Below are 27636 nucleotides of genomic sequence, written 5' to 3' on the forward strand. Positions count from 1 at the left end.
TGTTGATTCGAATTCGTTACATAATAAATAGATTGTTCACACCTCCATGATAACTGATTCCAATTTATGAATGAGTTTTATCAATACTTTTTCGACAGTTTCTGGGCTCTTGTTATATTTCGCAAGAGACGCTCTCCGTGTATACAGCGCGTGTCGATTGGGTTACCGCATGTACAAGATACACATTAGCGAGATCAATGCTTCGAAGCACGTGCTCAGACCCATTCCACGCTGATTGTAGTTCAATGCTATGAAGTGTGTAACGGAAATACAACGTCCCACTAGTACCATTAGCATTGGAATCATATGACTATGCTACAATAAACAGCTGGAACGAAAATAAAAACAAAAATACAACAAATCGTTCGCGAAGTATGGAGATAAAGGCTCGTCTCACCAACACCAGCCACTAGCTGATATCGTACCGACTACTATCGTGTGCACAAGCATTGAACACTTGTTTAATTTTTAGTATTATTTCGGCTGTTGCGGAACGTGGACGTGAATCGGTTCGTTGTCACCGGAGGCAATAATCTTCGCGGTGTGAATCATGACTAACCTGGCGTGACGAAGTAACAGACAGTCCTAATTTTGTTGTGATAGTTTTATCTAGTCTATGGTTTTTCGACAGTAAGGTGTTCCTGTTGTGTATAGTTTTTATTTTGGGTAACAACCCCCCCAAAAATGGATCTCAGTTTCAAAAGAAGACCAGTTCATCGAAGCATTTCACTGCTGCTCAAAGATATCGGTGGGTGCGCGTTCTGCGAAATGGGGCTAACACTAAAAATATGTTAATTTACCTAATCGGTTCTTGTGATATTGTTAATTCGAAGAAGTTTGCCTAAAGTGTTGTTTGAGCTTCAGAAACTAGTTGGCAATATGAAGAACTGGTAAAGTGCGGAATTGAAAGATCCCCAAACTCCTGCTATACACGGATTAACGATGTTATCAGATTATTGTGCTGTTTTTCACTCATTGACAGATATCTGCTATCTAATCTAGAACATTCGTTTTTCTTATCATTGTGCATTAAAAGTAGTTTGGATTGTCCAGCAGCTAGTTAACGTCGTGAAAATGATGAGCGTTCGAACGGCTATGGCGGGGAGAAACCCCCGTTGTCAACTCCGACAGCTGCCATCCGGACGAGATATGAATGTAATCAATTATCAATGTTTTGTTATCAGTGACGAAGAGATGTGTTTTGTTTCAAGCGTTCACGAAAATACTACATCGGAGGCGATTCAAAGTTAATTAGGCGTTTTTTGTAGAGTTTCAGCTAATAATATTTCTAAAGAATGTAATTATTTAAATTGCACGAACTTCTAAGCTTAGATTCAAACGACTGTGCGACCTTGACACATAATAGTGGTGCCATCTATTGATATTTGCCTGAGTCGTCTTGGTACATGTTTTACGGACGATCCGTTTTTTTGACGTAGGACTACGTCTTTCATTTCTATACCGGGGTGTAAAATCAAAGTTTCGAAAACGAAAGCGTTACGCCGGAGACCGAGATTTTGAGCGTTAATAGCTCCTAAACAACTGAACGAAATGGTATGATAAACACTTCATTCGAAAGATAAAATGTCTACGCGTTCTATACTTGTTACTTTTTGATCCAAAAACTTGTTTCAATAGTCTTAAAATTTCTTTCAAAACAGGCTATTGAAATCACCAATCGGTATATAAGCGAGCGCCGCTCGGAAATCCACTCAGTTCAAATTGAACAGCGATTGGAGCATGTTGTCGCTGTTGTGGTGAAGCTCTTCTTTATCATGAAAGCGCGGATGAACGGTGTCACCAAGAGCCTGTTTGTGCACCCTAGGCCAGAAGGGAATCCATCAGGAGGAGAGTGATGCCACAAACGGTTCCCGGGAAGACATCGCTACACACACATACACGCGCGGAATTCTTTCCGTTTGGATGCCATTCAGCATTGAGAAAGTTCCGGAAAGATCTAATCTTTTCTGGAAAATAATCTGCCAGTTCCTCTGGGAATTTAAAAATACATTCATGTGAAAGAGTTTATTTGAATGTTTTCTATCCATGTAACACTGTGACCAAATATTTTTCAATCAAGTACTATTAACAGGTGGTTATCGAGTTAGTATTAACCACTGGTGGGCTTCCAGTATCGAGGAAAATGTGGAAATATCTAATCGTTACTGAAAATAATCTGCTAGTTCCTCTTGGAATTTAAAAATACATTCATGTGAAAAAGTTTATTTGAATGTTTTCTATCCATGTAACACTGTGACCAAATAAAGGGTGTGTCCCATCAAATTGCATCACGGAAAAAACGCTGTAGAAATTTAATTTTTAGGAATTATATCTTCAGCTTTCGCTTATAATCAGATAAGAGTGTATAGATCACGTTGACCATGCTTCACTGTCAATTTTTCGTAAATTTGGAAAACATGTCGTCGAACGAAAAAGAGCGTCGTGAATTATTCCTGTGCACTCATTTCGAGAATCCGGAGTTGTCACATCGGGACATCGGTAAGATGCTGGGAATCGTCCAATCCACGGTCAGCAGAGTACTAAAACGATACTTCGAGAACCTAACCATCGACCGGAAGGTGAAGAACGGCAAAAATGGATGCTCCGTCAGTGAAAAAGATCACAAGCGCATAGTTAAGCAGTTTAGACGTGATCCGAGAAGTTTGGTCCGTGATGTCGCCAATAAGCTGAATTTGTCAAGTTCATTCGTCCAGCGGACCAAGCAGCGGGAGGGCCTGCGTACTTACAAGGTTCAGATGGCTCCTAACCGCGACGAAAGGCAAAACATGGTGGGGAAGACGCGAGGCCGGAAGCTGTACACCGAAATGCTGACGAAGCCGCATTGCCTGGTAATGGACGACGAAACCTACGTCAAAGCGGACTTTCGTCAGCTGCCGGGCCTGTTGTTCTTCTCCGCAGAGGACAAATTCAGCGTCCCGGAGGAGATTCGCAAGCAGAAACTATCCAAGTTTGCCAAAAAGTACATGGTGTGGCAAGCGATCTACTCTTGCGGAAAGCGGAGCGCCCCCTTCGTGATGACCGGCACGGTAAACGGGCAGGTTTACCTTAAGGAGTGCCTAGAGAAGCGCTTACTACCACTATTGAAGCAGCACGAGGGCCCGACCATCTTCTGACCGGATCTCGCTTCGTGCCACTATTCAAAGGACGTGTTGAAGTGGTACGAAGCCAACGGGGTCACCTTCGTGCCAAAGGAAATGAACCCGCCCAACGCGCCGGAGCTTCGCCCAATAGAGAAATATTGGGCGATTATGAAGCAGGCCCTCCGGAAGAACCCAAAAGTTGTCAAATCAGAGGCGGACTTCAAGAGAAAATGGATTTCTGTTAAAAAAAAACTACAACCTGACGTTGTACAGAACCTTATGGACGGGGTAAGGAGGAAGGTGCGAGCATACGGGCTTGGGCTCGAAGTATGAATAAAAGAAAATGCCAAAAGTTGTTTAATAGTTTTTATTTTACTGTCTAAAATTTTCAAAAGGATCGGTCTACTGGGCGAATTTCTACAGCGTTTTTTCCGTGATGCAATTTGATGTGACACACCCTTTATGTTTCAATCAAGTACTATTAAGAGGTGGTTATCGAGTTAGTATTAACCACTGGTTGGCTTCCAGTATCGAGGAAATATCTAATCGTTGCTGGAAAATAATCTGCCAGTTCCCCTTGGAATTGAAAATTACATTCAAGCGAAATAGTTTATTTTAATGTTTTCTATCCATAAAATATCCATATAATACATTTGGGTTTGTGATTTGTCAATCAAGTACAGTTAGCAGGTTAGCTTGTTCTTCAGAACAAGGTTTTTCGTATCCTATATTGAATGCATAAAACCTTGTGCCTCCAACGTAACGCTCTTGTTTTCGAAGTCCCCCAAATATTCATTTATTCATTCATTCAGAATGGATTTAGATTCAACTTCGAACAAATGATCTCTAAATCAACGATAGTCCAACGTCACCCTTGCGGTTATACCATAGATATAACCCACTTCCTGTTTTTTATTTCATGAATAGCAAATGTTCAGAAGCAGTGTTAATACCTTGTAAGTTACTGTGAATATTTACATTTGGTCGGTCGACAGCGCTTCGAGGGCTGTATGAGACTGTGAATATTGAACGTGCAGCCAACAATGAGTTCTCTAATGTATTTGAAATTCATTATTGTTTTTATTTAAAATTACCGTAAAAAAATATATATTTAAAATTACCGTAAATAGAAAAAATGTTTATAACCTATATTAAAATCGATGTACATATGTTGATCTGACTGTGTTTGGCCTTCCGAAACGGTCTCCATCAGAATTCAGTATTCGAGAGACTTTCTTATGGGATCTGAAAGGCCTAACATTTTTGTACAACTTTGTGACTGGTGTTGGTACATGTGCTTCAATCTACAAACCAAGCGCCAAAATGCTGAGTGCATGTTTCTAGACGACGTTTTCAAGTTTATCTTTTCGTGCATTCATCAATTCAGCAAGAATAACGCGAATGAACTTGTACGACTGTGGCGGAATGGTACTGTATACTAGGTTGAGATCCAATACGTTAAGGGCTATCAAGTAGAATTGAACGTAGTAGAATCATCTGTCAATTTGTAGACGCACATTTAAGGTAAGTCCATATCGGGGCGCAATAAAATTTTGTCACAAACTCCGACTCTGCACGTTATCAAGGCTGTACTCTGTAACGGGCATCAAATATGGGCAATGCATGAAAAGGATTCGCAAGCATTCGACGTCTTCGAATTTGCATGATCAGATCGATCGATGGAGTACAAAGGAAGAACGATGAACCCCAAACACTGCCTTATTTTTACGGAGTACTCAGCATCCAGAAAGTCTTTAACCCTTTCACTACAGCAGTGTGCTCCGTCGGAATGCACAATGTATTCACATGCTAGTATGATTAACCTTTTTGGCGTTCATATATCGATGGAGTTAATCGTTACGCCAACTTGTGGCTTAGCTGATAAGTTTGCCCCGCCGTTCTTTACGAATTCTCTTCAGACAACTCATTTCCAATGGATACCTACCTGTAATCACTTGCAATACAGAGAAAGACTAGAACATAAACTTAGTCCAAATGTCGCAAATGTCAGACGATATATCAATGTGATGTGAACAGTTCTAATAGTCATTATTTTTTCTTGATTTTGACATTTATTCCATACACAGCTATTTGCGTATTCGGCATTTTAAATTTTATTATGTTTCTACTCCTTCCATACTCAATAAAGGAAACATCTTTTCTGGTTCGTGCATGCTCATTTCGTTCGATCGTCCCAATTTTTTTTTGAGGACTGAAGGAGCGGTTCACATCCAAATAAAAGTTTCGTGATTGTATTCAAAACACTCCCGCTGAAACAGATGAAAACGGTGAGTAATAAGTTCACAGTTGCCGACGCCGGTGGTGGTTTGCCCGTTTAATTTTTGCTTCGAAACATATCAATCATTGCAATTCAAAACCATTGTACCGGTAAGTTTCTTCGGTTTTACAACAGATGGCGTAATTTGATTATTATTCCAGTGAATAAAATTTCCAGACATTTGTTGGAAAGCTATTGTCATTGCGCGTCTTTTTCAGTGTATATAAAAAAGTTGAAGCGTAAACAACATAGTTTTTTGCCACTTTGAATATGTCGAATTTCGTACCAACCAGGGTGGTTTTGCGGGGAGTGTTACTTCATTACTTCAAAATGAAGAAAAAAGCTGCAGAAAGTCATCGCACGTTGGTGGAAGTTTATTGTGACCATGCTCCAACTGAGCGAACGTTTCAGACGTGGTTTGCACGGTTCAAAAGAGGTAATTTTGACTTGGAAGACGAAAAACGTTCCGGACAGCCAAAAAAAGTTTGTAGATGAAGAATTGGAGGCTTTATTCGATCAATATCCGTCACAAACGCAACAAGAACTTGCAGATACTCTTGGAGTAGCTCAGTAAACCATGTCCGATCATTTAAAAGCAATGGGAATGATCCGAAAGATAGGGCATTGAGTGCCGTATGAATTGAAGCCAGGAGACGTCGAACGCCGTTTTTTCACGTGCGAATAACTGCTCCAACGGGATAAAAGAAAAGGTTTTTTGCATCGAATCGTTACTGGCGATGAAAAGTGGATCTATTACGACAATCCTGAACGTCGGGCAACGTATGAATACCCCGGCCATGCATCAACATCGACGAAATATTCACGGCCAGAAGGTTATGATGTCTACTTGGTGGGACCAGCTGGGTGTGGTGTACTATGAGCTACTAAAACCGAATGAAACCATTACGAGGCACTGAAGGAAAATCGACCACAATATGAGTAAAGACACGTTAAAGTTATTTTGCAGCACAACAATGCTCGGCTGCATGTCGCGAAATCGTTCAAAACATACTTGGAAACGCTAAAATGGGAGGTTCTATCTCACCCGCTGTATTCCCAAGACATTGCTCTGTCCGATACTACCTTTTTCGATCGATGCAACATGGCGTGGTTGACCAGCACTTCTCCAATTTGAAGTCAAAAATTGGATCGATTCGTGGTTAGCCGACAAACCGGCCGATTATTTCCGCAAAGGAAATTGCCAGAAAGATGGGAAAAAGTTGTGACTGGGCAATACTTTGAATATTGAATTTGTAACCATTTTAGCAGAATAAAGCATTAATTTTTGAAAAAAAAAACGAAGAAACTTACCGGTACTCCTTTTACTATGATCTGGAATATTCCACACTTATAGATATTTTGGTTTGGACATTTAGCTTTTTTGAAATGTAAGGTTAAAAAAATATCGCGCTTTTTCCGTGTGGCATTTATAACCCATGCCTTTTTCCGCGTGAGATTCTTTCTAGTAGACTTTTGTGACATTACGCCTTCTCCTCTGCGGTTATTTCCTGCGTTTCTATGCGTTTTTTTTGAGTCGCTTCCTTTTATACTTATGCTTCCTATACTCCTAATACCTCTTCAAATACCACTTTTGGAAGACAGCTCGGGACGATGGTGGAATGCATCGGATAAAACTTTCCGTCCGAACTTTTGATGATGATGATGATGAAAATAGATCAATGGATCAGTTTGAATCGTCAATGAAAATTCTGCTCTTCACACTGTAAGAAAACGATAAGCTCTGATCGTAAGAATTATTGCATAAAATTCGGCTCGAGTGATACAAGAATTTGGAAGCGAGCTAGATGTTTCTGGAGCGAACATTTACACGCCATTTATGGTCCAAAAGCAACAAAAATAGGTACCAAAGCATTTTTCTGAAAGTGAAAATCACAATCATTTCAATGCATGGCTTCATTACTTGGAGCGCGAAGAAGAGGAATTTTCTGCGGTGTATTGTGACTAGCGATGGAAACGGGAACTAATACAATCTCAAATAAAAGAAACCATGGTTGGACTCAGGACTACCACATAAACGCTCCTCTGATCTTGGATATTTTATGTAGAAACCTTAATCATCTGAATCAGTCTAGTAGTCCAAAAGTTATGTATTTTAGAAAAAAAGAGATTTTTGGAAAAAGGGGTGGGGCGGAAGAGTTGATTTTGCTTTTTCTAAACATTATTTTCTTACATCCGTAACCTCCGAGGGTCGTTCAAAAAATAAGTTTCAGTGCCTCTGAAATCGCGGAAAAATAAAGTTAGGACGAAAAACAAGGTGATTTTCGTAATCTACGTTTTATTTTCTATTTTTCTACATAATGCGTCACGAATTTCTTCAGTGTTATCGAATAGTTGACCACCGAACGCCACTCCGTTTGCAAGCTTTTACGGGGTCATTTTTTCAAATTTCTGTAAAACTTCGCAGTTGTTGTCAATTTTTGGCACTTGCGTCACTTTACGAGATTACGGCAATATAGAACTATAAAAAACGTAGAGAACAGTGGCCATTTCCTCTATGATGTGACGTAATTTGACTGTGATTCTTGGATCTGTTCTGATATCATAAGATGAACGAGCAGGGACAGCAAATTTCACATAACAACATCTTTCGTTATGGGCGTTTAGCATAATAAAAGTCACATGCCTTCTTACTTGTAAAAAAACACTTTTCCGAAAAGCTCGTCATGCCTAATATCTTAATCAAAAACAGTCCTTCCCCATAGCAATTTTGTTTCAGAACTGCAAATCATGTACATAGAAACTCTATTTAAAAATCTCGTCAAATATTTAAATTCATAAAATCAAACTCATTTTAAAGAAAAAACTTATCCTAGATTGAAGTGTATTACTGTTCTCACATTTTGCACATGAACATTGTAACTGAATAGTTAAAACTCATAAATTTTATTGTTGATTACTAGGATTCCCTAATAAGTAGTGTCTTTTGTCTTAAGGTATCCAGGGACAAAGCTTCTTAACTATGTTTACTTTCCTCGCCTGCTCAATTCCTCTTTCGGATGAATTGAAGCTGAATTGATTGAAGAGTAAATGTCGGATTTGGTGAACAGTTGCACTCTTCTAAATTCTCCATCGAAGCGAATTTTGTAACAAAACTCAAAACATCCTCACGTAAACTGTATCTGTTTTACATCGGATAATTTCTGATGGCATTATCCTATTTAACACGGACGGTTTCAATTGGATTTTGGATTGGAAAAAATTCGGTGCTGTCCATAATTACCTATTACAATCGGGCTCTCAACTACGTTAGCCTGCTCGACGCATGCTACAAAGTCGGAAAATTGTGTTAATTCTTCTCCCTGATACTCCCTGATCCCTGATGCATTCTCCCTCATGTTTCGCTCAACGGCGGCTGCAACATTACGGCAGTATAGCTGTGAGGGTCACAATCAACTCGTTGAAATTACTCAACATATGTCGTTCAAGTACTCGTTCCGACGATTCCGTTGTTCAACCCGTAATTGTATTTTCGTTATTGGTGGCAGTCGGGTCATCGCGCATTCTCCAAAAGAAGCATATAGAGCTGTTGTCAATGGTGCAATGTTGGGCCGTTTCTGACATTTTGACGTGGGACTACGTCGAACCGGAATATATGGGGGGTAAAATGAAAACCTAAATACAGAACATGCAGGTAAAAATGAAAGATTTCAAATGCTTATAACTCGAGCATTTCTTACGGGATTGGAAACATATTTGCATCAATTGATAGGGAATATTTCTACACATCTATCGCAATCAATAAAATGTTATTTTTCATTAGATAAACAATTGAATAACTGTAAAATGTTAAGCATTATCTCAACACCCTAACTGTCTCGTTTTCATTGGCCCGATTTACGGTTTCCCCAACACAGACATCAAAACCAAGTAGTCTTGAGGAAATCGGCATTGCAAACACATGAAAGTAGGAGGACTTTTGTTCTCACAAAAATTTGTTCCCTAATACAGAATTCAAAATCAAGCAGCATTGGAGAAATCGACATTGCAAATACATGAAAATAGGGGGAACTTTCGTTCGCACCGAAATGTGTTTCCTAACAGAGATTTCAAAACAAAGGTGCCTGGGGGAAATCGGCATTGCGAATACATGTAAATCGGGGGTATTTTTGTTCCGACTAAAATGTGTTTCCCTAACACAGACTTCAAATCAATGGAGAGTGGGGAAATTGGCATTGCAAATACATGCAAGTCGGACGTATTTTTATTCCGACTGGAATATGTTTCCCTAACACGGTCTTCTAAACTTAAAAAAAACTCTGGAAAATCGACCTGGAAATGGTTTCTGGAAAATCGACCAGACACTAAAGAGAAAAAAATCTGGAAAATCGACCAGACACTAAAGAGGCGAATGATCAAGAATGATTTCAAGTTTGAAGCCTTTATAGTATAAAAAGTAGAAGTTGAAGTTGTTGATTCATGCAAGCCAGGGGTACTTCTGCACTAACACAGATTACAAAATCGGGTACGAATACAATACATATACATGTTTCACACAGATTACAAAATCGGGTACGAATACAATACATTGGCTCGGTTATTCAAGATTGCATTGAATGATATGCCTTCATGCCTTCATATTTCTACGCATACCATTTGATGATTAGGCAAAATGTAGATAACCATAACACCTATTGATTAAACTATATGCGTTCGACGTATATGTCAAAATCGAAACTGAGTGCCTGTTTATCAAATCAAGCAAATGCGCGGTTCGAGAAGTAAGTACACTTAAGAGATGCAAACTTCAGAAGGAAATGTAAAATACAATAATCGTTTGATAACTCGCCCGTTCACATATTTTGTTAGTACTAGGCATCATACCAAACGTAAAATAACAGTCATTTAATTTACTTGTAACGCAGAACCATAATATATCACAATGAATGAATTGACGTTACATGGCATTCGTTGAATCTTTTTACTCACAAAGCAAATATATTTAATTCGGAATTTGTTTCATTCAATCAAAAATTTAAAAAATACAAACAAATGATTACTAACCTAAGGTAGACCCACGTCGACCTTGCGGTTATATCATAGATATAACCCACCCTTTTTTTTCCAACGCCTTAAGTGCGCTACACATACAACGTCCCGTTATCGTTCCGTCAACTATTCTCTTGGACTTATTTTGCCGACGTCGAAGTTGCCGTTGATGATGTATGTGAATGCGACCATACGATTTTTATGGGAAAATATATGTTTCATTTATTTACGTTGACTTGACGGTGACGGGACGTTGTATGTGTGGCGCACTTTAATCGTCAACTGATTCAAAAGCTTGAATTAACGTTCGCACCATGATAGTTTCTGATGACAATGATAGAGCTTCGCTTATATATCAAAATATTGTCGTTTCATGTTTCCGTTTAGTGCGATGATCTATTGCTATTAAGGTGATGTCCTGCTATTGAGGGCTGTATTTATAGAATACGTAACGTCCGATGAATTTTTAACTGTTTTGACATAGAACTACGTCTTTCAGGAAGGGTGCAAAATCAGAAAACAGGTCACGTTTTTATGAAATAAAGTAAACGTTAATAACTATTTTCACTGTGAACGAATTCTCATGATTTGCACATCAATCGAATCGGAAATTTTCTAAGATTAGTTTGATATGTTATACATTACAATTCGCTAATTTCTAAACGGTTTTAATTCATGAAAACTGGAAGAGCTTCCTTTTATCCCATATATATGTTCTGCCGATTTGTGTGCTAACCCTCCCCGTATTTCGAATGCTTATAACTCGAATATTTCTTAACAGATCGGAAAGATGTTTGCATCAATCGATAGGAAATATTTCTACGCGTCTATCACAATTAATAAAATGTTATTTTTCATGAGATGAATAATTGAATAATTGTAAAATGTCAAGCGTTATCTAAACGCTCTAACTGGCAAGTTTTGATTGGCCCGATTTACGGTTTCCCCAGCACAGACTTCAAAATCAATGTACCTTTGGAAATTTGCCTTGCAAATATACATGCAAGTCGGGGGTATTTTTGTTCCCACAGAGCTGTGTTTCCCTAACACGGGCTTCTAAATCATTGTGCCCGGGGGAATCCGCTTCGTCAAAACATGCAAGTCGGGGGTATTTTTTGGTGTTGAGTACTTTTGTACTCGCTTGTCGTTGTGCAGACTGGAATATGTTTCCCTAAAACGTACTTTTAAACTGAAAAGTCTGCGAAAATCGTCATATCAGATACTAGAGGTGAATGAATTTTCGCGGTTCGAGAACTACGTAAACATGAGATGTGCAATAATTTCAGAGGGAAATGTAAAATACAATGATCGTTTGACAATTCTTCCGTTCACATATTTTGGTAGTCCTAGGCATCATATCAAACGTAAAACGACGTTCATCAAATTTATTTGTAACGAAGAACATAGTCTATTACAAAAATTTCGATGCATTCTAGAATAATATTCGAAGTGGTAAAAAAGTGAATTGCATAATATAATTGCGTAGTTCTACGTCGAAAATATGCGGTCGTGTCCTAGATGCAACCCCTTACAATTTTTTTTCCACACTCCACATCATTTGCTAAACATATGGTTATTATCATACGGTTATTAATCCAAATGCGTTTAATGTTTAATGTTTCATAATTTTTCATTGTCTATTAATTTTCTTTCGTATACTAATAGAAGAAATTTCTTCAGCTCCTATGAATCACAGGAATAGACAAGAAAGATTAAAAACAAGAATGGAATCGACTAAGGTGGTCGCCGTACTTCCAGTTGCGCATTATCTGACGATAAGAGTACCGTTTGTGCTTTCAATAAGCTAATTGCAGCTGATGTTTGTAGACGTGAACAGCTGTGATTCGTTGAGACAAAGGACTCTTCTATTTATTACTCGAAAAAAAACACGATACCATCCGCATTGGATCAAAAAACAATCAGCTGCAAGCGATGAAAAGTGATGTCGTTATCGCTTTGGAATTTAAGCATAGTCTAAAGTGAAGATATGTTTTATAAACCGTCTGCTTTATGCGAATTTTGGACTATGCAAATGTACGACAATAGATATGTTAATAAAATGTGGCACAAACGTAAAACGTAAAAATTGACTTATTTGATTTTTGCAGATGAAATGTCCCTCCAAGACGTCGGATCGTCGAATCCGGCGCTCAGCTGCGAAGACAGTGGCACCACCAGCACGGTCCGCGTGGACGAGGTGGATTTGACGATCGACGCCAGCCTGGCCTGTTACTCACTGGGGGATGAGTACGATGAAAATTTGGGCTTCTCCGACTCCATCACCATCGTATCGATGGGCGGTGAGGGTCCGGTTCTGGTGCAGCGCAAAGAGGACGACAGCGACAGTGTTACGGCGGAGTCGGAAATTCCGTACTCGTACGTACACAACCCACCGATCAAATTCACCTCAATGCACAGGCACATCTTCATCCCCGGTCTGGAGATAAATGTAGAGATTGTGGACTATGAGCGCAGCTTGACGGCGCATATCTTAAATCCGAATCTGTGAGCATGACACAAGACATAACAGCGTGTTGATTGAGTTGAATTAATCAAAATTCGTTCCAGCTACACAATCAAATTTACTCACGGCCAGTTCAGTTGGACGATTAAGAAACGCTATAATCACTTCCGAAATTTGCATCAACAATTGACCACGTTTCGGGCTTCACTGAACATTCCCTTTCCCACCAAGAGCCACAAGGAGCGACGAACAAGTTTTCGGAATATGCACAATGTGCATCAGTGCACAGCTTCGGTAATCTTTAAAAGATCAAATTAATGATAATTAGGCATGCTAAGCGCTTGTTTTTTTCATTTTTTCAGCCGACAATGCAGATGAAACTGGACAAGCCGAACAAAAAACAGAAGAAAAGTGCCCTGCCGCGATTTCCACTGAAACCAGACTCTCTAGTTTCGTTTGATGCCATACCCGAGCGGAAAAAACAGCTGGAGGAGTATTTGTACAACTTACTTAACATATCACTGTACAGAAACCACCAGGATACGGTACGTACATGTGTTTATGCTCAAGTGTTACTAAATTAAATGCTAATAAAGCGGGGATCGACGAAGATCTGTATGCATGTGCTGCATGTTGCATCGATCGAAAAAGGTAGTAATCGGTCGGAGCAATGTCTGGAGAATACGGCGGGTGGGATAGGACCTCCCATTTCAGCGTTTCCAAGTATGTTTTGACCGGTTTCGCGACATGCGGCTGAGCATTGTCGTGCTGCAAAATAACTTTATCGTGTCTTTGCTCGGTTGGTGGTCGTTTTCCGTTTAGTGCACGATTCAAACGCATCAATTGTCGTTGGTAGAGTAATGGTTTCATTCGGTTTTAGCAGCTCATAGTACACCATATATATATGCGCTCTTTATATTGCGCGCACGTTCGTTCTCATTTGGAAAATGCTTCAATCGTGTGGTCACCGTACCACAGCAACTGGACGAATCGAATAGAAGCCATTCAACGTAAATTCCTTCGGTACGCCCTTAGAGAGTTACCTTGGAATAATCCGCAGAATCTACCGCCTTACGAAGCTCGCTGTCAGTTACTTGGACTGACTACTCTCGAGAAAAGGAGAAAACTTGCAAAAGCTGTTTTGGCAGCTAAAATTCTTACATCTGAAGTGGACAGCCCAATATTACTGGAATCGTTGCAAGCAAACGTGTTACCCCGTAATCTTCCCCAGCGCAGCGGATTTCTGCGTATGCCGCGGAACCGTTCGGATTTCACAAAAAATTCACCGTTTCAATCCATGTGTTCAGCATTTAATGAGTTTTACCATTTATTTGATTTCAATGAGTCCTCATCTGTCTTCAAACTGAAAGTGCTCCAGCTGCTTAGCTCAACTAGATAATTTAAGCGGCTTAAAAATGATGAATCTCTTAATTGTTTATGTTTCAACGTAGTGTTTGTTGCCCACATGTATATTTGTAGTTTTTGTTTCATGTAGACCATGTTAAGTCCGATGAATGTATATATAAATAAAATAAAAAATAAAATAAAATAAAAATACCCAGCTGGTCCCACCAAATAGACAGCATAACCTACTGGCCGTTAATATTCCTCGCGGCCATTGTTGATGCATGGCCGGGGTATCCATACGTTGCCCGACGTTTAGGATTGTCGTAATGGACCAACTTTCATCGCCAGTAACGATTCGATGCAAAAAACCCTTTCTTCTACGCCGTTGGAGCAGCTGTTCGCACGTGAAAAAACGGCATTCGACGTCTCGTGGCTTCAATTCATACGGCACCCAAAGTCCTATCTTTCGGATCATTGCTTTTAAATGATCGTATATGGTTTGTTGAGCTACTCCAAGTATATCCGCAAGTTTTTGATGCGTTTGTGACGAATCTTGATCGAGTAAAGCCTCCAATTCTTCATCTTCAAACTTTCTTGACGTTCTTCGTTTTCCAAGTCAAAATTACCACTTTTAAACCGTGCAAACCACGTCTGACATGTTCGCTCAGTTGAAGCATGTTCACCATAAGCTTTTACCAAAGTGCGATGACTTTCCGCAGCTTTTTTCTCCATATTGAAGTAATGAAGTAACACTACCCGCAAAAACACTCTCGCTGGTACGAAATTCGATATATTCGAAGTGGAAAAAAACTTCGTTGTTTACGCTTCAACTTTTTGACATACACTAAAAAGACGCACAATGATAGTCACTGGTATAATAATCAAGTTACGCCATCTGTTGTAAAATCGAAGAAACTTACCGGTACACCTAATACAAAAAATGTATATTAAAATGCAGATAATTTACTGTTGTTTTCAGAAAAAATATTCTGTTACAGTTTTGATCAATTTTCGTACTTCTCTTTGAATACCCTCCATCAATTCTCTGTTGATCAAGCTCAACGAGCATTTTGTTCCACGATATCGAAATTGGGGACCATTTGGAGGATTGAGGTGTTTTTCAATGTAATCGACCTCACCACTGAAGCATATTTTGACTGTATTGACAGCTTGCCAAATCTGACCAAAACTTCACCGGACCTTTGTGAGTTCCAATAGCCACCAGATTTTGCTTCAGCGTTCTGATTGTTTTTTTTGCAGGTACGGAAATTACGATAACCTTCTCGCATACGGATTCTCCGGATGGTACTTTGGTTAGAGTTGTGTTTTCTGGCGATGGCGTAGTCCGAGATTCCCGGGTTTGCCTTAATTGTTCCCGATACCTTAAAACTCAGTTTCCGATCATAACTTCCACTGCGATGCATCCTCTGATCTATCCGAACAACAGTTGTACATTCACGGAAACGTCTCAGCCAGTCATACACATCATCAATTTAGCCACTTACGACGATTTCGTGTTTTAGTACCTGACCACGCTGAATTTTTAATGTGGGTGTCCAAAATCAAATTTCTTCTCTCGGTTGCCATCCTGCTCAATTTGTTCAAACAAAACGGATCAACGTAATTTTTTTACCATCGGAAGATGCAGATAAACAGATAACTTTCAAAAGTTTTCAGATACGCCTACTACGATCGTTGTTATAGAATGAGAAGTGATTCCGGATTCTTTTTGTAACCTATTTCCATAAAATATGTTCGAAATTTGACCCCTGCTAAAAAAAAAATTGGGCTGCTCAACTGTGTGTTATTTAGAACTGCAAACTACGCACTTGTAGTGCATGGTTTCCGAATTAATAAACAGCTTGTCTTCATTTATCGCTCTTCCAGATAAATTTCCTCGAAGTATCCCACATCTCCTTCGTCGCCGCACTTGGCCAAAAGGGCAAGGAATGTCTCGTTAAGAAACGAACCGGATCCACCCGGGCCGGTCAGTCAGGGTTCGATTGCTGCGGTTGTCTGACGGCAGGATGCTGCATTCGCTGCAGTTACTTCTGCTCGGATGTTGTGTGGAGTAAATGGCGAAACCGATGGTTTTTCCTGAAGGAAACCTGCTTCGGTTACTTCCGACCGAAGGATGGCATGCTACGATGCGTGGTGCTATTCGACCAAGGCTTCGATATATCGTCCGGGATGTACAGCACAGGTATGCGGAACGGGCTGCAAATCGTAACGAATAGCAGATATTTGGTTATAAAGCACCCGACGCGAAGGACCGCCAAGGAGTGGATGACGTACATGAAGGGTGTGGCGAATGACAGTGCTAGGGACTTTACACTGCCCAATCCTCATCAATCGTTTGCCCCTGTTCGTCCGGGAATGAAAGCCGGATGGTTCGTGGATGGGGCCAGTTATATGAATGCTGTCGCGGATGCACTGGAAGGAGCGACAGAGGAAATATTCATAGCCGACTGGATGCTCAGCCCGGAGATTCACATGAGAAGGCCGGCCATTGATGGGGATTATTGGCGGTTGGACAAAATTCTTAAGCGAAAAGCGGTGAGTTTTAATTGAGAAAGCCACTAGAACGCGATATAAATCATTTATCACACATTCATACTTACATGCATAGCGTTCAGATGAACTGAGGTAATTTGATGGCTTATGACCATAAATCATAAATTATGATTTAATTTAATTTGTGATTTGGAGCAGAGTTTGATAAATGGACACTTTTCAGGAACAAGGGATCAAAATATTCGTATTGCTGTTCAAGGAACTTGATTTTGCTCTCGGAATTAATAGTTATTATAGTAAACAAAAGTTGGTAGAGCAGCACGAAAACATCAAGGTTAGTTCAATCATTCTTCTAGAACATTGGGAATTACAAACCACAAATTGCAGGTCCTACGACACCCGGATCATGCTCGCGCAGGTATATTGTTCTGGGCACATCATGAGAAGCTGGTCGTTGTGGATCAAACGTACGCCTTTGTAGGAGGAATCGATCTTTGTTACGGTCGTTGGGATGACTACAAACATCGATTGACTGACTTGGGAAGTATCTCGAGCAGTAACTGTAGCTCAGCTAATAACACCACCGCCAGGAAGCCATCGACGGTGGTTGAGTTGGAGCAAGGAGGTTCGGTGGCAAGCCTACTTAGAGCTTCGAGTAACCTTGCTGAAGTTTTAGCCATAGACACGGTGGACAGAGGCGTACCCCAACTGGAACCCGGAGATAAACTGTTAATGGCGGTTGCACAGAAACTAATGCCACAATCGAACAGCGGGGGAGACCAGCTGCCCGAAAACATCAAAAAGGATACTCCGGAGATGGAGAGGAGGAATATAATGGGGAAGATTAAGGATATGGGTCGAGATCTGAAGAACAGAATAACATTGAACGAGAATGAAGGGGAGAATGGACCAAAGAGTAACCCAGGCAGTCCGGGTCATTTGACGGATGATGAAATGAAAAAGAATGGATGCGATAACAAGGGAGCTTCCGACTGCTCACTGTCAAGTAATGCGTTCAGTCCGGCTCCTTTCAAAGGGAAGATTGTGTTCGAGCTAGATGGGCAAGCTAAGCTCTGGATCGGGAAGGATTACATCAACTTCATTCTTAAGGATTTTTCCAATTTGGATATGCCTTATGTTGGTAAGTTCATCCATAATTTAACGCTATTCTGGTTTTCGAGAACGACGCTCATACTGGGTTTCGAAAACGATATTTGTTTACTTCCTAATAAATGATGTTTTGCTCGAGGCCATCAGCGCTTCGAGTAGTTTGATCTCCGGACGTCCACAAAATATCCCACCAGTCAATTACGTGCGGTGGCGCTCTTGATTTGAGTAATTGCTTACTAATGGAACCGATCAAATGATCGCTTGTATCATTTGTTCACAAAATTTTATCTAAAATTTTGACGTATGACTACGTCTAACCGGAAGATATAGGGGGTGAAATGGAAATCTAGGCACTGAACAAGTAGGAAAAAATGCAAGATTTGGAACGCTTAAAACTCGAGCATTTCTCAATAGATCGCAAAGGTTTTTGCATCAATTGATAGGAAATATATCTACGCATCTATCATAATGAATAACATTTCATTTTTCTTGAGATAAATAATTGAATAATTGTGAATTATCAACCATTGTCAAAATGCACTATGTGCCCATTTTTGATTGGTCCATTTTGTGCTCCTCAAATCGTACCAACCAAAACGGGCAACCAGAGCAGCAGCGAAATATAATGAAGCACGATTGGAAAGGAAAAAGAAAAAAATGAACGAAACATTGGTCGCAGTCTCACACATGCGTAATTCTCGAGCCAGCCAGTCAGCTTAAAAATCCCCGCTCCGCTGCCGTAACGATCATTCTCATTCAAACCGTACACCACGTCGGTTCTCATCACAACACATCAACAAACCAACCCAAGCAGCCATGTCTGGACATGGTAAAGGAGGAAAAGTGAAGGGAAAGGCAAAATCCCGCTCGAACCGTGTTGATCTGGAGTTCCCCGCAAGGGTAGCTAGGCCGAGCGCGTTAGTACCAGTGCACCAGTCCACCTAGCCGTCGTTATATAGTTTCGGCCGCCGAAGTGATCGAGTTAGCTGGCAAAGCTGCTCGCGACGATAAGAAAACCCGCATTCGGAACAGAACACATTCGGTTCGGTGGACATCAAGACAACAGGCAGTTGCAGCGAGTAGCGAGTGCCAAACGCAATCGCAAAACGGCAGCTGGTAGCAGAAGAAAAAAATTTGTTCTTTATACAATCTGCTTTGGTGGCAAATCCAGAACAAGGCGGCATCAAGGGCGTTCGAAATGGTTTTTTTCAAAACCACGAGTACTAAGTTTTCTAAATTGGAACCATTCCATAAAACAAGGCGCTTTTCAGGGCCATTAAACCTTCCAAAAAAGAGTTTAGGAAATACAGTTCAATGCTTTCTAAAACATGCAAAATAATAATAAAACACAAATTGATTTTTTCATCATTTGTTTTCCAGGATCTGATGAGTATGTGAATTTGGCAGTTGTTCTGAGCTTGAGTTGGGGACTTTCCTGATTATTCAATTTTCACCCATTCTTAAATTGTTTCCAGATTGAAAGTACAGTAATTTACAATTAGTTCGACATTTAGCTAATTGGACGGACATGTAATGCGACTTATTTAGTTGGACATTTTTGTAAACATAGAGATCCAAATTATGACCCCACATTGAAAGTCGACACTGTACTACTGTCATCGCAAATGTTCAATTACAGGTTAAAATCGCCTCCAATGCGACACTGAGTGGCGCGTCGGCACGTCGCATTGAATGTAATTTATAGTACAACATGTCACAAAGTTGGATGGGAAGACATTTTCCAACTGTGAAAGCTGTGGCGAGTGGCAACAAATCGCTAAACAGGAAGGTTTAGCCGAACAAGATGGGGATATCGAGTGATAACAAAACAATAAACTCTTTAGATTGAAGATAATTTTGTGATCCTGAAAAGGACCCTTTTTAGCCTGCATGTGAATCCAACGAGCGAACAAATCGTAATGAATGTATTTTTGCCATCGCTCCCTTTTAACGCTCATTCGTTCGTCTCGTTGGACTCGCCCCTCTGGCTGAGTTTGCCGATTTGTCTCTATGCTGTGAGTGTGTACCGCTAGAGTATAAAACACGCGGACCCCAAAAAAATATCTTATTTTCTTTCAAACCGTAAACCCGTGTGGTTGTACGGCATCGGTATCGTGGGCGTAACAAAGGAGGACAAGTTAATGGAAAGGCAAAGTCTCACTCGAACCGTGCAGGTCTCCAGTTCCCTGTTGATCGCATTCACTGATTGCTCCGCAAGGGTAACTAGGCCGAACGGATTGGTGCCGGAGCACCAGTATACCTAACAGCGATTATAGAGTTTCGGCCGTCGGAGTGCTCGAGTTGGCTTGCAAAGCTGCTCACGACAATTAGGAAACCCGCATCAAGAACAGAGCAGGTTCGGTTCGGCGCTCATCAAGGCAACAATTAGTTTCAGTGAGTGGCAAAGTGTTTCTCCGGCACGTCGCATTAAATGTAATTTACTGAACAACATGTCACAAGCTGAATGGGAAGAAATTTTCCAACTGTGAAAGCTGTGGCGAGTGGCAAACGCAATAGCTAAACAGGAAAGTTTAACCGAACAAGATGGGAATATCGAGTGATAACAAAAACACAACACCAAAGGTTCTTTTCAGAACCATCAACATGTTCATAAAAAGTAAACAGTAAACTAATCCATTTTTCAGGTAGATAGGTAGGTATTCACATAGGAGAAGAAAATAAAACAATATATTTTAAATATATATTTAACAAAAGCTGTCCCCTTTGTATAGTCCTACGTCACTCCGGTTATGTCCCCGACATTACCCACCCGTCTTTTTTTTTGTAGAAATAGGTATATAATATCTGACGGTAGTCCTAGTGTTAAATTCTCTGGTAATGATTTGGTGGCCTTGAAAAAGATCGTATTGTTTGTTCACTCCATCAATGTTAAAACCGAGCGATGATGGCAGAAGGATGGTGATTAGTCGTTGGATGGTGCGTATCACGATAGAAGATGCCGAAGTGAAATGAGATATGATGAAAACCGCCCTCTGTGGTCCTGGACAAGATAGCTCCTGTGTTCTGTATGGAAGAAATAATGAAACTCACCCATGAAGTATAAGATAATTATCACTATCGAACTCAATTATATTTTTTTCTAACCACAAAAGAACATGTTACTACATTGAATAGAGCCCATATTTTGAATGGAAAAGGTGGCTTACATATTTTTTATTATGTAAGTGTATTTGTTCAACCCACTGTCATTTTTGCTTCAAAACTAACGGAATGCAATGCTATATGCCTCAGTGTTAATCTAATTGGACTAACATCACCTTATACGATATGAAGCACATATGATACTACAGCATACCATGCAGGAGAATCAACGCTGTTAGATACGATTGTGTAACATTTACCCGAATACCATTCACCCAAAACACTTTTACCCGAAGCACATTCACCCAAATGTAACAAATACCCGAATAAGCATTTACCCTAATGCGACAAATACCCGATTGCGAAATTTACTCGAATGCGTTTACCCGAATAAAAAAGGAAAAATTCCGACAAATCAGGTTATGAGTATTGTCGAGTTTCCGGATAATAAATTAAAAAGATTTAATCAATACAACATGAGAGAGCATCAAACATACGCAGTAAAACGAAAAATTTTAATGAACAAATTTTAAAATGATCCGAGATACTTAGTTGATACATTTTTAAGAAATTATTGTAGTCACAATTAACATGCCGTCTTCTTTTATATTCGTATTGCTATTCAATGCTGAGAGATAATTTATAAATAAACATGGGATTTGGAATATTTTTTCCGAAAATTAAGCAGGTAATTTTAACATGAAAAATGTAAGGCATAATTGTCTTAGAAATGTGAAAAGAATTAGTAAGAAAAAAAATTATACTTACGTATTAACGCCGCCGCAGCGCAATTTTTATTATGATTCTTTTTTCGTAATGAAATTTATGCTAAGGCCCGCCGTCGAGAGCTCTTGCAAGCAAACCTGTGTTCCACCGATTGCCCTGTTAGTTTGAAACATAGGAGACAATCTTTCAGTTAGGTTCGACCGAGCGTTGGTGAGCGTCGGACGGCATACGTTTGCCCGGTTAATCCTTGCTGTGAAATATATCACGAGTGTATACGACATAATATTGTGAGTAAAAGAGCCACAGAGAAAAATAGAGAATATGGGAGGCGAGAGAATGTTATATGCTCACTTCGATTCTCGCGAGAAACGCAATTCTGATTTTTATATTTCGGCGAGTTATGATTGCCGAAAAATTGTTTCGTTTTCAGTGACTTCTTGATGCTGATAATTGTTTTTCACTTCTTTAATACAGCTGAAAACATTGCATGAAAACATGCGATAACATTGGGTTTTATCGTGGAGTTAATTAATTCAGACGCTGGCCAAATGCAGGTCGTTTAGACGCTGTATAAACAGGCTAATGTTGGTAAAACTAGCTTTGATTTTTCGCTCCATATTTTCAGTACTAAATGAGAGACAAAAAGCATTTTCGTTGAACTTCAGAGAAAGAGATTTTCCCACATCTCTTTCTCTCTGAAAAATAATTTTCGGTAAAAAAGAAAAAAAACGAAAATTTGAACATTGCACAACTCACAGAAAACTAGATTGGTTGACTGAATACTTATCTTGCTACTGAGTGAGAACTTCGATCTCTGCATATAATATATTATTTTATTGATGGTAATGAATTGTTATGGAGTTCCCAAATCGATTGATGCGTAAATCTCATAAATCTATAAAGAAATTGCGAGTACAATAGGAAGCTTGTATTTTCGATTTCGACCAATCAGAACACGGGATTTTCGCTTGGAAAATGGTTGAGATCTCTGACTCCGTTTCATCTGCTCCCAAAACAAACAAGAAAATCATACGAGGTTCGATGGTGCGATCGTTCCAATGTGGGTATAGCATCTACCAGAGCTGCGGCAAAACACACACGAGCTGGGTACAGCTTTTATCGTGATGGGGGAGATGCAAAGACGGATGATTGGCTGGTGGCCGATCAATGAAAGAATGTGCAGATTGAGGACGCGAGGCCACTTCTTCAACATCAGCATCATCAACGTCCACAACCCCCATCTAGCTAGCACCGATGACGATAAAGAAGAATTCTACGCACAGCTAGAACGTGAATACGATCGCTGCCCAAAACACGACATCAAAATCGTCATCAGTGATTTGAACGCTCAAGTCGGCCAAGAGGAGGAGTTCAGACCGGTAATTGATAGGTTCAGGGTCCATCAGAGAACCAACGAAAACGGCCTAAGACTGATCGACTTCGCTACCTCCAAGAACATGGCCATACGTAGCACCTTTGCCAGCACAGCCTCCAATACCGTTACACCTGGAGATCACCACAGCAAACAGGAACACAAATTGACCACGTTTTGATCGACGGTCGGCACTTCTCCGATATCATCAACCTCAGAGCCTATCGTGGTGCTAACATCGATTCAGACCACTACCTGGTGATGGTCAAACTGCGTTCTAAACTGTCAGTCGTCAATAACATAAGACACCAGAGCTCCCCACGATACCACCTACGACAAGCCGAACGTTACTGCAACATACTCGCAGCGTATTAAAGCTGCGTTACCGGGGGTAGGCGAACTGGATGCTACTCCCCTCGATGAATGCTGGAACACCTTGAAAGCAGCAATTAGCAGCACAGCAGAGACCATCATCGGGTATGAACAACGAAGAAAACGGAACGAGCTGCTTTGGAGCTGCTTTATCGTTCTCGAAAATCGCGGAAGCTCTTCAAGAAACTAAACGCCTCGCACAAAGGCATTATGCCGCGGGCCGAAATGTGCAGGAACAAGGAAGAAGGCATCTTGACGAACGTACGCGAGGTGATCGAAAGGTGGAGGCAACACTATGATGAACACATGAACAGCGCGCAGACAGGAGACTAAGACGACTTCGGGAAGACTACACCGGTGCAGTGAACAACGGCAACGTACCACCCCCGGCGATGGGTGAAGTTGAGGAGGCCATTAATCAGGTAAATGGCCTTGTAGTGGAGCTCTTCAAGGGAGGTCCGGGAAAATTTTAGAGTGTATGCACCGGTTGATAGTAAGGATCTGGGACACAGAACATCCACCGGAGGAGTTGAAGGACGGAGTAATCTATAAAAAAGGTAACAAGCTGGATTGTGGGAACTATCGTGCCATCACAATCCTGAATGGTTCCTGCAAAATTCTGTCTCAGATCCTCGTTCGCCGTCTATCGACAATAGTACGTAGATTTGTGGAAAGTTATCCTCCAAAAGTGCCGCGGGTATCAGGTCCCTACGCACCACATTTTCGTTGACTTCAAGACCGCATATGATACAACCGACCGACGACAGCTATGGATGATCATGGACGAACACGGCTTTCCCCGAAAGCTGACAAGACTGATTCAGGCAACGATGAACGGTGTGCGGTGTTATGCGGAGAGCGGGATTCAACATGCGGGGCACGATTTTCAACAAGTCTAGTCAGTTTATCTGCTTCGCCGGCGACGTTGATATAATCGGAAGAACACATGCGACGGTAGCCGACTTGTATACCCGACTGAAACACGAAGCAGAGCTGATCAATGCGTCTAGGACTAAATACATGCTAGCAGGAGGGACTGATCGCAACAGAGTTCTTCCTGGTAGTAGTGTTGCGATCGACGGCGACGACCTCGAGGTAGTAGAGGAATTTGTTTACCCTGGCTCGTTGATAACAACCGACAACAGCAATGGAATTCGAAGACGCATTGTCAATAAAAGTCGTGCCTGCTATGGGCTCCGCAAATCATTGAGGTCCAACAAACACCGACCTCGTACGAAATGTACCATGTACAAATCCCTAATTCGACCGGTTCTCTATGGGCACGAAGCATGTACGGTGATGTACAGGAAAACGGAGTATGGAGAAGGAGAATGAAAAAATTTCGCTTTGGCAAACTTGGATAGTTTCTGCTTGCGAATCTCCTCCGGAACGCTGAATTTGTCCTCTGCGTAAAAGTAAACAGGCCCGGCAGCTGACGAAAGTCCGCTTTGACGTAGGTTTCGTCGTCCATTACCAGGCAATGCGGCTTCGTCAGCATTTCGGTGTACAGCTTCCGGGCTCGCGTCTTCCCCACCATGTTTTGCCTTTCGTCGCGGTTAGGAGCCTTCTGAACCTTGTATGTACGCAGGCCCTCCCGCTGCTTGGTCCGCTGGACGAATGAACTTGACAAATTCAGCTTATTGGCGACATCCCGGACCGAACTTCTCGGATCACGTCTAAAGTGCTTAACTACGCGCTTGTGATCTTTTTCACTGACGGAGCATCCATTTTTGCCGTTCTTCACCTTCCGGTCGATGGTTAGGTTCTCGAAGTATCGTTTTAGTACTCTGCTGACCGTGGATTGGATGATTCCCAGCATCTTACCGATGTCCCGGTGTGACAACTCCGGATTCTCGAAATGAGTGCGCAGGATTAATTCACGACGCTCTTTTTCGTTCGACGACATTTTTCCAAATTTAGGAAAAATTTACAGTGAAGCATGGCCAACGTGATCTATACACTCTTATTTGAAATTAAATTTCTACAGCGTTTTTTCCGTGATGCAATTTGATGTGACACACCCTTTAGGAGCCCAGCGAGCGAGGTGGTTGGAACAGGTGGAGCAGGACGTGGCAAGAATCGGTGCAGCCGGGAGTTGGAGAACTGCAGCCACGGATCGGGTTTATTGGCGAAAAGTTGTGAATCAGATATAATTTCTCCATGGAATGTAGAATCATAGTCGATAAATAAAAACGTGGAAAGCATTTGAAAAAGCTTTACATCAGTAGATAAGTAGTTTGAAAGCCTTCTGGCAACTGCTCGTTATACGCAACTTGTCACAGTTTAGTAATAACCACAATTATTTATTTTTACAGATCTGGTGGATCGCACCAGTACCGTTCGCATGCCATGGCACGATGTGGCCACCGTAGTTCTCGGCCAGGCGGCACGTGATGTTGCTCGGCACTTCATCGAGCGCTGGAACGCCGTAAAGTTGGAAAAATGTCGAGAGAGCCTACAGTATCCGTACCTGTTGCCCAAAAGTTACAACGACGTCCGGATAGATGCCAATTTTCTTAATGTGCCTCTTCATCACGTTACCTGCCAGGTGCTGCGTAGTGCTTCCAGCTGGAACTGTGGTTTCATCGAGCAGGATTATGTGGAGCAGAGCATTCACGAGGCTTACGTACAAACCATCTCCAAAGCGCAGCACTACATTTACATTGAAAATCAATTCTTTATAAGTTTGGAGCTCGGTAATGCGACGGTGAAGAATCAAATTGCGGAATACTTGTTCAAGCGAATAATGCGAGCCTACCGAGAGAAGAAGGTATTCCGAGTGTACGTGGTGATGCCGTTGCTACCGGGTTTTGAGGGGGATGTTGGTGGTGCAACAGGAATTTCTCTGCGGGCGATTACGCATTGGAACTATGCGTCAATATGCAGGTATTTCTCCTTATTCATACATTAAACACGATCTGTTATTCAATGAAAAATCATCATGCAGGGGTAAAACTTCACTCTTGTCCCGGTTAGCGGCGGCTGGTATCAAAAATCCGTTCGATTACATATCCTTCCACAGTTTGCGAACGCACTCTGAGTTAAACGGCATTCCGGTAACTGAATTGATATATGTCCATTCTAAGCTGCTGATAGCCGACGATAGGGTCGTTATTTGTGGATCTGCCAATATTAACGATCGATCCCTGTTGGGGAAACGAGATTCGGAGATGTGTGTCATGATTACAGTAAGATTCTCTTTTTTCAACAATATTTGAGAACATCAACAACCTCTGTTTATAGGACGAAAGCTTCGAAGAAGGACGAATGAATGGTGAATCCTATCCTTGTGGAATATACGCGGGAAAGCTACGGAAGTATCTCTTCAGGGAACATCTAGGCCTGCTGGAACCCAGCCCCAATAGGAGCGCAGTGGACATTACCGATCCCGTGATCGATTCGTTTTGGAATGGAACTTGGCGATGGACGTCACGCAAGAACACGCGTCTGTTCGAGGAAATTTTCCGCTGTATTCCATCCGACAACGTACAGTCGTTTGTAATGTTGAAAAAATACTTGGAAGACAAAAGTCTTGCTCTGGCTGACCCCGAAGGCACCCACAAAGCGCTGCAAAGAATCGAGGGGAATTTGGTTGATTTGCCGTTGAAATTCCTATGCAATGAAATTTTAACTCCTCCCGGGACGAGTAAGGAAGGTATTATGCCAACCTACATGTGGACATAATCGGATTTCTTAGGATAAGATGAAATTGACTTCTTCAAAGCGAGGGTTTCATAATGTTGATCAATGTTTGTATTTATTGTTGTTTGAGATGTTTTATTTATGCCATGGTAAATGTAACATTTTCCGTACATTGGCAGGACCATAGTGATCATTCCAATTCTTCCATGAAAGTAATGTACAATTTTAACGATTTTCACGTTAGGATAATATGTGTAGTTTATTAGATGTTGGCTATAAGATACAAAATACGTATAAACTACCGCAGGTATTTTTTCACCATGTTTTGAGAGCTTATGTTTGTTTGGTATATATATCACATCCACACTTCGGACTAGTAGTATGTTAATTTTTGATTTTTTTTTAAATCTGTATTTTTATTTAATGTTTCATGTTTTCAACAATTTCTGTAAATTTTACATTTCAATTGATTTACTCCATCGTTTTCATCTTAGATGAAGCTGTTACACTTAGGGTGTTTGTTTCAATTTATCTTATTTTGATGTGCATTTCGAATTCCCTGGGATTGCTGTTTTATTTAACTAAAAACCTTAACATAAAT

General features: G+C 40.9%; 1 protein-coding gene across 1 annotated transcript; it reads left to right on the forward strand.

The window, feature by feature from the left end:
• The first annotated feature begins 495 nt into the window (after nucleotides 1–495).
• On the forward strand, nucleotides 496–27358 carry LOC129768097 (phospholipase D2). The gene is made up of 10 exons (XM_055769516.1): nucleotides 496–748; nucleotides 12495–12891; nucleotides 12955–13144; nucleotides 13213–13395; nucleotides 16085–16753; nucleotides 16935–17045; nucleotides 17099–17852; nucleotides 25709–26279; nucleotides 26341–26581; nucleotides 26637–27358. Exons 1-10 carry the CDS (start codon nucleotides 685–687, stop codon nucleotides 27075–27077), a joined length of 3621 nt encoding a protein of 1206 aa, XP_055625491.1. The 5' UTR covers nucleotides 496–684; the 3' UTR covers nucleotides 27078–27358.
• Nucleotides 27359–27636: the final 278 nt, after the last annotated feature.

This window comes from Toxorhynchites rutilus, chromosome 2 (assembly GCF_029784135.1).
Source record: "Toxorhynchites rutilus septentrionalis strain SRP chromosome 2, ASM2978413v1, whole genome shotgun sequence".
Taxonomy (NCBI): domain Eukaryota; kingdom Metazoa; phylum Arthropoda; class Insecta; order Diptera; family Culicidae; genus Toxorhynchites; species Toxorhynchites rutilus.